The sequence below is a fragment of the Mobula hypostoma genome, chromosome 5, assembly GCF_963921235.1.
Source record: "Mobula hypostoma chromosome 5, sMobHyp1.1, whole genome shotgun sequence".
NCBI lineage: Eukaryota > Metazoa > Chordata > Chondrichthyes > Myliobatiformes > Myliobatidae > Mobula > Mobula hypostoma.
In genome coordinates, this window is record NC_086101.1 from 4562274 (window position 1) to 4575655 (window position 13382).

The 13382-nt window shown below is 50.9% G+C and overlaps 1 protein-coding gene across 1 annotated transcript in view; it reads left to right on the top strand.

Moving 5' to 3' along the window:
• Positions 1–10643, top strand: part of slc44a4 (solute carrier family 44 member 4) — a 95980-nt gene extending 85337 nt beyond the window's left edge. The window contains exon 22 of the mRNA XM_063047902.1: positions 9698–10643. Coding sequence (XP_062903972.1) covers positions 9698–9807 — 110 coding nt within the window. The 3' untranslated portion in view covers positions 9808–10643. The remainder of the gene's footprint in view (positions 1–9697) is intronic.
• The last annotated feature ends 2739 nt before the right edge of the window (positions 10644–13382 follow it).

Here is a 13382-nt window from a genome sequence, read left to right on the forward strand (position 1 = left end):
CCTCCCCAATAACGTTGTACCCGTACCCTCGACTATCCATGTACCTCCCCAATAACGTTGTACCCGTACCCTCGACTATCCATGTACCTCCCCAATAACGTTGTACCCGTACCCTCGACTATCCATGTACCTCCCCAATAACGTTGTACCTGTACCCTCGACTATCCATGTACCTCCCCAATAACGTTGTACCTGTACCCTCGACTATCCATGTACCTCCCCAATAACGTTGTACAAGTACCCTCGACTATCCATGTACCTCCCCAATAACGTTGTTCATGTACCCTCGACTATCCATGTACCTCCCCAATAACGTTGTACCTGTACCCTCGACTATCCATGTACCTCCCCAATAACGTTGTACCCGTACCCTCGACTATCCATGTACCTCCCCAATAACGTTGTACCCGTACCCTCGACTATCCATGTACCTCCCCAATAACGTTGTACCTGTACCCTCGACTATCCATGTACCTCCCCAATAACGTTGTACCTGTACCCTCGACTATCCATGTACCTCCCCAATAACGTTGTACCCGTACCCTCGACTATCCATGTACCTCCCCAATAACGTTGTACCCGTACCCTCGACTATCCATGTACCTCCCCAATAACGTTGTACCTGTATCCTCGACTATCCATGTACCTCCCCAATAACGTTGTACCTGTACCCTCGACTATCCATGTACCTCCCCAATAACGTTGTACCTGTACCCTCGACTATCCATGTACCTCCCCAATAACGTTGTACCTGTACCCTCGACTATCCATGTACCTCCCCAATAACATTGTACCTGTACCCTCGACTATCCATGTACCTCCCCAATAACGTTTTACCTGTATCCTCGACTATCCATGTACCTCCCCAATAACGTTGTACCTGTACCCTCGACTATCCATGTACCTCCCCAATAACATTGTACCCGTACCCTCGACTATCCATGTACCTCCCCAATAACATTGTACCTGTACCCTGGACTATCCATGTACCTCCACAATAACGTTGTACCCGTACCCTCGACTATCCATGTACCTCCCCAATAACATTGTTCATGTACCCTGGACTATCCATGTACCTCCCCAATAACGTTGTACCCGTACCCTCGACTATCCATGTACCTCCCCAATAACATTGTTCATGTACCCTCGACTATCCATGTACCTCCCCAATAACGTTGTACCGTACCCTCGAATAATGTACCTCCCCAATAACGTTGTACCTGTACCCTCGACTATCCATGTACCTCCACAATAACGTTGTACCCGTACCCTCGACTATCCATGTACCTCCACAATAACGTTGTACCCGTACCCTCGACTATCCATGTACCTCCCCAGTAACGTTGTTCATGTACCCTCGACTATCCATGTACCTCCCCAATAACGTTGTACCTGTACCCTCGACTATCCATGTACCTCCCCAATAACATTGTTCATGTACCCTCGACTATCCATGTACCTCCCCAATAACGTTGTACCTGTACCCTCGACTATCCATGTACCTCCCCAATAATGTTGTACCTGTACCCTCGACTATCCATGTACCTCCCCAATAACATTGTACCTGTACCCTCGACTATCCATGTACCTCCCCAATAACGTTGTACCTGTACCCTCGACTATCCATGTACCTCCCCAATAACGTTGTACCCGTACCCTCGACTATCCATGTACCTCCCCAATAACGTTGTACCTGTACCCTCGACTATCCATGTACCTCCCCAATAACATTGTTCATGTACCCTCGACTATCCATGTACCTCCCCAATAACGTTGTACCTGTACCCTCGACTATCCATGTACCTCCCCAATAACATTGTTCATGTACCCTCGACTATCCATGTACCTCCCCAATAACGTTGTTCATGTACCCTCGACTATCCATGTACCTCCCCAATAACGTTGTACCTGTACCCTCGACTATCCATGTACCTCCCCAATAACGTTGTACCTGTACCCTCGACTATCCATGTACCTCCCCAATAACGTTGTTCATGTACCCTCGACTATCCATGTACCTCCCCAATAACGTTGTACCTGTACCCTCGACTATCCATGTACCTCCCCAATAACGTTGTACCCGTACCCTTGACTATCCATGTACCTCCCCAATAACGTTGTACCCGTACCCTCGACTATCCATGTACCTCCCCAATAACGTTGTACCTGTACCCTCGACTATCCATGTACCTCCCCAATAACGTTGTACCCGTACCCTCGACTATCCATGTACCTCCCCAATAACGTTGTACCCGTACCCTCGACTATCCATGTACCTCCCCAATAACATTGTTCATGTACCCTCGACTATCCATGTACCTCCCCAATAACATTGTACCCGTACCCTCGACTATCCATGTACCTCCCCAATAACATTGTACCTGTACCCTCGACTATCCATGTACCTCCCCAATAACATTGTACCCGTACCCTCGACTATCCATGTACCTCCCCAATAACGTTGTACCTGTACCCTCGACTATCCATGTACCTCCCCAATAACGTTGTACCCGTACCCTCGACTGTCCATGTACCTCCCCAATAACGTTGTACCTTTACCCTCGACTATCCATGTACCTCCCCAATAACATTGTACCTGTACCCTCGACTATCCATGTACCTCCCCAATAACGTTGTACCCGTACCCTCGACTATCCATGTACCTCCCCAATAACATTGTACCTGTACCCTCGACTATCCATGTACCTCCCCAATAACATTGTACCCGTACCCTCGACTATCCATGTACCTCCCCAATAACGTTGTACCTGTACCCTCGACTATCCATTTACCTCCCCAATAACGTTGTACCAGTACCCTCGACTATCCATGTACCTCCCCAATAACATTGTACCTGTACCCTCGACTATCCATGTACCTCCCCAATAACATTGTACCTGTACCCTCGACTATCCATGTACCTCCCCAATAACGTTGTACCTGTACTCTCGACTATCCATGTACCTCCCCAATAACATTGTTCATGTATCCTCGACTATCCATGTACCTCCCCAATAACGTTGTACCTGTACCCTCGACTATCCATGTACCTCCCCAATAACGTTGTACCCGTACCCTCGACTATCCATGTACCTCCCCAATAACGTTGTACCTGTACCCTCGACTATCCATGTACCTCCCCAATAATGTTGTACCTGTACCCTCGACTGTCCATGTACCTCCCCAATAACATTGTTCCAGTACCCTCGACTATGCATGTACCTCCCCAATAACGTTGTACCCGTACCCTCGACTATCCATGTACCTCCCCAATAACGTTGTACCTGTACCCTCGACTATCCATGTACCTCCCCAATAACGTTGTACCTGTACCCTCGACTATCCATGTACCTCCCCAATAACGTTGTTCATGTCCCTCGACTATCCATGTACCTCCCCAATAACGTTGTACCTGTACCCTCGACTATCCATGTACCTCCCCAATAACATTGTACCTGTACCCTCGACTATCCATGTACCTCCCCAATAACGTTGTACCCGTACCCTCGACTATCCATGTACCTCCCCAATAACGTTGTACCTGTACCCTCGACTATCCATGTACCTCCCCAATAACATTGTACCTGTACCCTCGACTATCCATGTACCTCCCCAATAACGTTGTACCCGTACCCTCGACTATCCATGTACCTCCCCAATAACGTTGTACCCGTACCCTCGACTATCCATGTACCTCCCCAATAACATTGTACCTGTACCCTCGACTATCCATGTACCTCCCCAATAACGTTGTACCTGTACCCTCGACTATCCATGTACCTCCCCAATAATGTTGTTCATGTCCCTCAACTATCCATGTACCTCCCCAATAACATTGTACCTGTACCCTCGACTATCCATGTACCTCCCCAATAACGTTGTTCATGTCCCTCAACTATCCATGTACCTCCCCAATAACGTTGTACCTGTACCCTCGACTATCCATGTACCTCCCCAATAACGTTGTACCTGTACCCTCGACTATCCATGTACCTCCCCAATAACGTTGTACCCGTACCCTCGACTATCCATGTACCTCCCCAATAACGTTGTACCTGTACCCTCGACTATCCATGTACCTCCCCAATAACGTTGTACCTGTACCCTCGACTATCCATGTACCTCCCCAATAACGTTGTTCATGTCCCTCGACTATCCATGTACCTCCCCAATAACGTTGTACCTGTACCCTCGACTATCCATGTACCTCCCCAATAACGTTGTACCCGTACCCTCGACTATCCATGTACCTCCCGAATAACGTTGTACCCGTACCCTCGACTATCCATGTACCTCCCCAATAACGTTGTACCCGTACCCTCGACTATCCATGTACCTCCCCAATAACGTTGTTCATGTACCCTCGACTATCCATGTACCTCCCCAATAACGTTGTACCCGTACCCTCGACTATCCATGTACCTCCCCAATAACGTTGTTCATATACCTCCCCAATACCGGATAATGTTGTCAATGTACCTGCACCCATCACATCTTGTGCTAGATTGCTCTGTAATCATCCCATGGTCTGGGTGAAGAATTTGTCCTCAGGTATTGAACCCTTGAATTAATTAAAACCGCTTCACCTTTGTCATCAGTAGATCGTGTCATCGAGCACTCTGGGACAGAAACAGGTCCTCTGGCCAATTCAGTCCAAGCAAAACTGTTAATCTGCCTCGCGCCATCCACCCACACAGACCATAGCCCTCCATATCTTTACCATCCATGCACATATCCAAATTTCTCTGATGTTGAAATCAATATTGCATCCACCATTTCCATCTGGAGCTTTTTCCACACTCTCACCACCGTCTGAGTGAGGAAGTTCCCTGTCATGTACTCCTTTAACATTTCACCCTTAACCCATGACCTTTAGTTCTAGTCCCACCCAGCCTTAGTGGGAAAGCTTGCTTGCATTTGTCCTAATCCTCATTATCATCCTGTGTTGTGTGATGTGGTCTATCCTGTGTCATGACCATGATTGTTCTTGGCAAATTGTTCCGCAGAAGTGGTTTGCTGTTGCCTTCTCCCGGGCAGTGTCTTTACAAGACGGGTGACTCCAGCCATTATCAATACCCTTCAGAGATTGTCTGCCTGGTGTTAGTGGTCGCATAACCAGGACGTGATATGCACCGACTGCTCATACGGCCAACCACCACCTGATCCCATGGCTTTGCATGACCCTGTTCAGGGGGTTCAGCAGGGGTTACACCTTGCCCAAGGGTGACCTATAGGGTCGCAGAGCGACGGAGTACCTTGCTCCTCCTTTGGTATCACCACCCCAGCACTCATACCCTATCTATATCCCTCATAATTTCTGTATCCCTCAACTCAATCTCACCTCGTTTTCCTTCTCTCCAGGGTATAAAGTCCTAGTCTATTGAACCATTCCCTATAACCCTTGTAAAAGTTCTCCTCTCTTTGTCCATCTTACTGATATATTTCCTGCAGGCAGATGAGCAGAACTGCACAAAATACTTCAAATTCGGCCTCACCAGCCATTTATACAATTTCAACATAACGTCCCACCTCCCGTACTCAGTACTTTGATTTATGAAGGCCAAAGTGTCAAAGGCCCTCTTTGTATCCTCCAGTCTTTGGTTGCCTTTTACTGTGAGGAAGACATTACGGTTACCTACCTACACCACTCATGATTTTATCCACCTCTGTCAGATCCCCTACGTTCCATGGACAATGTCTTGCCCAGCCCACCATCTCTCTCTAATTCAGGTTCTCGCATCCTCGAACATTCTCAGAAATCTTCCCTGCACCCCTCCTAGGTGAATGACTGCCTTCCAAAAACAGGGAGACCAGAACTATCCTCCAGGTGCCATCTCACTAACATCTTGTGCACATCCAAGATTCAAGATTGTTCAACGTCATTTCCAGTGCACACGTGTAAAGGAGAAAGAAGTCATTGTCACTCTGGAACTGATTAAAAAAAAGGCATCCGTTAGTCTTGCGAGACCATGGATCTGCGCCTGGAAAGTCTTCACTCTCCAGGATGCAGGCCTGGGCAAGGTTCTATGGAAGACCGGCAGTTACCCATGCTGCAAGTCTCCCCTCTCCTCGACACCAATGTTGTCCAAGGGAAGGGCATTAGGACCCATACAGCTTGGCACCAGTGTCGTCGCAGAGCAATGTGTGATTAAGTGCCTTGCTCAAGGACACAACACGCTGCCTCAGCTGGGGCTTGAACTCACAACCTTCAGATCGCTAGTCCAATGCCTTAACCACTTGGCCACGTGCCCAAAACTGATACAACACAAAAATAACCCACAATAAATATAAATAGATAAGATAGCTGATGTATGTCCATAATATGACGCTAGGCACAGGAGTGTCTATACATAAAGTGACTGACAGGAAATGATAAAGTAGTGGTGGGTGGAGGTGCGTGGAACCGTACACACGTCATTCCACAGATGCGCAGTAGACGCATCCTGACCAGCTGCGTCATTGCTTGCTATGGAAACTGCACTGTGGCAGACAGGGAGGCTGTACAACGGTGGTCAAAACTACCCAACGCACCTCCGGAACCAGCCTACCCACCATCGAGGACGCATATAGAGAAAGGTGCTGGAAAAGGGCCAATAACAACAGGAAGGATCCCAACATTCCGACTCCTGTACTCACTGACGTGACTGATGAAGGTCGGTGTGCTAGAAGCTTTCTTCATCTTGTCAACCTGTGACTCCATGTTCAAGGAGCCATTTATGTTCCTCTTATCCACAACTCCCACCAGGGCCACAACACTCGCTGTACCCTGGTGTGTCTTACCAAATGCAACACCTCGTGCATAATTTACCACTCCTCAGCGCCTAAACCCAGAGTGTACAGCAACCTGCTCTGGGGGAAGAGGAGATTCCTCTGCTCAGGATAGCTCCTCACCCTCTGAATCTGTCATGACTCTTCCCATGTCTTTCATCCAGCAACCCCTCTCGTCCCATTCCCAGCACTGCCAGGACCCACGGGAATGTGGACAACCCCTCCCGTCCCATTCCCAGCACGGCCAGGACCCACAGGAATGAGAACAGCAACCACTTCCATCCCATTCCCAGTGTGGCCAGGACCCACGGGAATGTGAACAGCAACCCCTCCCGTCCATTCCTAGTGTGGCCGAGACCCAGAGGAATGGGAACAACAACCCCTCCCGTCCCATTCCCAGCACGGCCAGGACCCACAGGAATGAGAACAGCAACCACTTCCATCCCATTCCCAGTGTGGCCAGGACCCACGGGAATGTGAACAGCAACCCCTCCCGTCCCATTCCCAGCACTGCCAGGATCCACGGGAATGGGAACAACAACCTCTCCCGTCCCATTCCCAGTGTGGCCAGGACCCACGGGAATGGGAACAACAACCCCTTCCGTCCCATTCCCAGTGTGGCCAGGACCCACGGGAATGTGAACAGCAACCCCTCCCGTCCATTCCTAGTGTGGCCGAGACCCAGAGGAATGGGAACAACAACCCCTCCCGTCCCATTCGCAGCACGGCCAGGACCCACGGGAATGTGAACAGGAACCCCTCCCATCCTATTCCCAGCACGGCCAGGACCCACAGGAATGTGAACAGCAATCCCTCCCATCCCATTCCCAGCACGGCCAGGACCCACAGGAATGTGAACAGCAACCCCTCCCATCCCATTCCCAGCACGGCCAGGACCCACGGGAATGGGAACAGCAAGCTCTCCCATCCCATTCCCAGCACGGCCAGGACCCACGGGAATGGGAACAGCAACCTCTCCCATCCCATTCCCAGCACGGCCAGGACCCACAGGAATGTGAACAGCAACCCCTCCCATCCCATTCCCAGCACGGCCAGGACCCACGGGAATGTGAACAGCAACCTCTCCCATCCCATTCCCAGCACGGCCAGGACCCACGGAAATGTGAACAGCAACCCCTCCCATCCCATTCCCAGTGGAATCCCATACCCAGAGGAATGTGAACAGCAACCCCTCCCATCCCATTCCCAGCACGGCCAGGACCCACAGGAATGTGAACAGCAACCCCTCCCGTCCCATTCCCAGCACGGCCAGGACCCACGGGAATGTGAACAGCAACCTCTCCCATCCCATTCCCAGCACGGCCAGGACCCACGGGAATGTGAACAGCAACCTCTCCCATCCCATTCCCAGCACGGCCAGGACCCACGGGAATGTGAACAGCAACCTCTCCCATCCCATTCCCAGCACGGCCAGGACCCACGGGAATGTGAACAGCAACCTCTCCCATCCCATTCCCAGCACGGCCAGGACCCACGGGAATGTGAACAGCAACCTCTCCCATCCCATTCCCAGCACGGCCAGGACCCACGGGAATGTGAACAGCAACCTCTCCCATCCCATTCCCAGCACGGCCAGGACCCACGGGAATGTGGACAACCCCTCCCATCCCATTCCCAGCAGGCCAGGACCCACGGGAATGTGAGGCATCATAGTAGTGTTGCAATTAGGTTAGCACAATCACATCACAGTGTCACCAATCACCAATTGCAGTTTGAATCGTGCCCCCGCCTGTAAGTTTTCCCCCTGACTCCCTGGGGTTTTCCGGGGTACTTCAGTGTCCTCCCACATTCCAAAGATGTATGGATCAAGGTTCGGGAGTGGTGGACGGTTGCAGGAAACATGACAGCACTTGTGGTCTGCCCCGGCACAATTCTTGCTGATTTGATTTGACAATAACAATGCATTTCACTGTATGTTCGACTTACCTGTGACGCATAAAACTAGTCTTAATCTTATGAAGCATCCTCTGGGGAAGAAATTTATCCCAATTGACGCCCACTTCCTTCTCCAGTGAAAACATAGTCTCTGTGCAAAAAGTGAGAGGGGGGAAGCAGTCATTCAGCCCCTCAGACCTGTTGGACAAGGATGGGGGAGGTCATTAGACCAGAAGACAACAAGACATAAGAGCACAATTACGCCAGTCTGCTCCGCCAATCCATCATGGCTGATTTATTTTCCCTCTCAACCCCATTCGCCTGCCTTCTCCATGTAACCTTTGACGCCCTGACTAACCAAGAACCTATCAAACTCCACTTTAAATATACCCAGTGACTTGGCCTCCACAGCCATCTGTGACAATGAATTCCACACAATCACCATGCTCTGGCTAAAGAAATTCCTCCACATCTCTGTTCCAAATGGACGTCCCTCTAATCTGAGGCTGGTCCCTCTGGTCCTAGACTCTGCCCACTATAGGAAACATCCTCTCAACATCCACTCTATCAAGGCCTTACAATATTTGACAGGTTTCAATAACATTGGGCCCTCACACCAACTCCCTTCCTCTCTTTTGTTAAGCAGAGATCTCCTCACCTCGGAGGTAATGTCTCATCCCTCGGTCGCACTGGAGCCAACATTGATCACAGCTTGCAAGGAGGGATTTCCAACCCCTCCTGCCCCATTGCATGGCGATGTGTCCCTACGTTTCAATATCCCAAATCCTGGCTAGTAATCTCGCACCTGCACCCTCCTGCTCCCGGATGCCCAGGCTATGAAAGCTTGCAAAGATCTGGATCAGTTGGGAAAATGGGCCGTAGATGGGAGAGGAATTTAATGCAGACACGTGTGTGACGTTGCACTTTGGGAGGACAAACCAGGGTGGGACGTACATCCTGGTCTCACTCTCCCAGGAGGGGTGACACTTCAGCATTGACCTCCCTCTCTCTCTGCTTCTCTCTTCACCCACAGTGGAAGACCTCGAGCGGAACGACGGCTCTCTCGAGAAACCGTACTACATGTCCAAATCCCTGATGAAGATCTTGAACAAGAAGAACAAGGCCCCGAAGAAGGGGAAATAACCCCCACCCAGCAACCCTCCCCCAGCCCAGCTCCAACCCTCTTACCACCCCCGCACTTTAGAAATTACACATACAGTAATTTGCCGGTGACTGCCTGAGCCTTTTGGGTGGGTGGGGGCAAAGAAAGGGGCAGGAGGTACTTACGGACACGTTTTCTGGTAGAATTCTTCCCCCCCCACACATGTCCATGTTGCACACTAACTGGTGAGACTGAGTAACTTTGTACAGATGAATTGCACCCATTTCTCGTTTGCAATCTAGTCTGTAGAATAGGAAACTGCCCCATCACCCCTATTGGGGCATAGGCTGTTGACAGCAGTTCGCCGGAGTCCTGAGCCAATCTTCCAAGTTGACTCCAAGAGCAGCCCGTTCCTTCCCCTCCCACGGATGAAGTCTTTGGAGTTTATGCAGCTCTTGGTTTTTATGGGATGGGATACCTGGCTCCACGTCCAATCCTCCTCCTCTCCCAACTGGGCTTGGGACCAGCCACGGTGGAGCTGAAGGAAGTGTTTGGGAATTGCCAAAAAATGGCCACACATTTCCATCGTACCTCCTACCTTGCCTGGCCGAATGATTACCTTGGGATGCTCCCCCATCCCACCCCGCTGCACCTTATTGATCATGTGGCAAGGGGTCTGTGAAACCTTCCTTCTTGATTCCGTACAGCCCGGTCTCAATGAGCCCTGAATAGACGGGAAGGGGTGGGGGGAAGGGAATTATTGCACTTTTTGTGATTTGTGCCTTTAAAATGATGTTACTCCCAAAACAGAAAAATGAATGTGATGATAGATGTACTGGATTTTAAATTAAATGACACTATTTACATTTTTAAGCATTAAACCTATTGACCGTGACTGGGCATCCCCAGTGGGATGGCCCTCTGGCAGACATCCCACCCTGCAAAAACTCATTTCAGGGAGGTAGCACCATCAATCTGCAGGAGACTCCGGGAACTTCCAGGAGAGGTGGGATGTCTGCAATAGAGTAGTTCCTTAGCAGCTGGCCAGCTAGTTTAAATAACATTAGCTATGCTAATGAACGAATGACACCTGTTAAACTCACCTCAACATGTCTTTTACATTTTAACCCACCATGGGCAATAGAAAAGTCACTGTTGCAAACAGTGCAGCGAGCAACACTGTCATTATTTTGACCCCTATTAGGCAGGGGTACACTTTAGTGTAGTCTGGGTTGACGTACGTTTTATATTTTCTTTTTTTTCTGGAACACTCTGCCACGGCGCGCTCTCTCTCTCTCTCTCTCTCGTGGTCGCTTGCTTGCTCTCGCGCTCTCTCTCGCTCGCGCGCTCTCAAAAAAAATTGATTTCCGTGATATTGTATATAATTTGTGGGCATCAGGGAGCCACTATTCATATGCGGGAGACTCCCGGAACTTCCGGGAGAGGTGGGATGTCTGCTCAGGAATACTTATCTTTGAAGCCTGCTCAACCTTCAGCTCAAGATGGTGCCTCTCCAATTTTGTCTGCCACGTAAATGGTTGTCGAAACATTGGGTTCAGCTCTGGGGCTGGAGCCAGCCGCCTCGATTCAGCACAGTGCTTAAATCATCAGCAAACAGCGGGGTCATGGCTTTGACACGCTCTGGGGCCTGGACCCAGCCACCTCGATTCAGCTCGTGCCTGACCTTTCTGATTCGGCCCGGCACTTGAATCAGTCGGACCGTGGGTCTTCCTCGCTCTTGGCGATGGGCCCGCTGCCTCGCCCTGCCCTGCCTTGCCTCAGTTCTCCTCAACAAATTGCCTGCACGTTACAGACTATTGTTTGCGATGATCATTTGCCAGAAAAAGAGTGATTAGCAAAGTAGTTAGCTGTTCTCCTAGTTTCATTCGTCACCAGTCAAAAGTCGCTGAAATTCACTGGCACCTTCTTAAACTGGAAGCCAGTTCCTCCCTCACCCCCTCTCTCCCCTCACTCTCCTCCTCTACACCCTCCAACTTCCACCCCCCACCACTCTCTCCATTTCTCTACCCACCCTCTCTCCCCCTCCCCCAAACTGTCCCCCTCTCCCCTTCATGCCCTTTCTGCCCCCTCTACCTCTCTCTGCCCACCACCATCCCATCTCTCCCACTTTCCCCCACTCGCGCCCTCTCCCCAACACTGTTCCATTTCTCGCTTCTCACCTCTCCTGCTCTCTCCCCTACCCCTGTCAACTATCCCCCACCTCCCGCTCTCTCCCCGTCCCTACCCCTCACTGCTCATTCTCTCGACCTCTCTATCCACCTCACCTGTCCCCCCATTCCCCACCCCTCTCCCTCCTATCCACCCCTCTCCCTCCTCTCCACACCTCTTCCCCCTCCCCTCCACCTTTCCCAGTCTCTCCCCCTCACTTCCAATTCTCTCAGCCTCTCTACCTCTGTCACCCCTCTGTCCCCGACTTCTCACCCTCCCCGCCTGCTCTCAGCCCGCTTTGCCCTCTCTCCCCCCCGCTCTCCTCACCTTTCCCCCTCTCCCCCACTCTCCCTAGCTCTCGCTCCTCCCCCCTCTGACTCTCCTCCCTCTTCCCCCTCCCTTTCTCACCCTCACCCCCCCACTCACCTCACCTCTCCTCCTCTCTCATCCCTTCTTCCTCTACCCCTCTCGTACTCCTTTCACCCTCTCCACACCTCTCCCCCTGTATACCCCCACTACATTCTCTCCCTCCACTCTCTGTCACTCACCCGTCCCCCCTACTCTATCCCTCTTTCTGCACACCCCTTCACTACCTCTCTACCTTGCCCTGCCCTCTCCCGACTGCTCTCGCCATCTCTCACCTCCTTTCCCCCTCCCTCCTCCTTAGCCCCCTTTCTCCCCACCACCCCTCTCCCTTTTTCCTCCTCTTTCCCACTCTCACCCCCACTCCCCCACCAACTCCCCAACTCTCTCTTCCTCTCTCTCCCCTCTCACCCTCCACGACCCCTCTCCCCCCTTGCTAATCATCTCTCCTTTTTCTCCCCCACTCTCTACCCCTTTCTTCTCCTCACTATCCACTCCGCCCTCTCTCTCTTCCCCAACTCCCTCTCCCTCTGTCCCTCCTCTTTCACTTGCCCTCTCTTCCTCGTCCGCTTCTCCAGCTCTCTCATAGTCATAGTCATAGTCATATTCTATTGATCCCGGGGGAAATTGGTTTTCGTTACAGTTGCACCATAAATAATTAAATAGTAATAAAACCATAAATAGTAATATGTAAATTTTGCCAGTAAATCATGAAATAAGTTCAGGACCAGCCTATTGGCTCAGGGTGTCTGACCCTCCAAGGGAGGAGTTGTAAAGTTTGATGGCCACAGGCAGGAATGACTTCCTATGACGCTCAGTGATGCATCTCGGTGGAATGAGTCTCTGGCTGAATGTACTCCTGTGCCCACCCAGTACATTATGTAGTGGATGGGAGACATTGTCCAAGATGGCATGCAACTTAGACAGCATCCTCTTTTCAGACACCACCGTGAGAGAGCCCAGTTCCATCCCCACAACATCACTGGCCTTACGAATGAGTTTGTTGATGCTGTTGGTGTCTGCTACCCTCAGCCTGCTGCCCCAGCACACAACAGCAAACATGATAGCACTGGCCACCACAGAC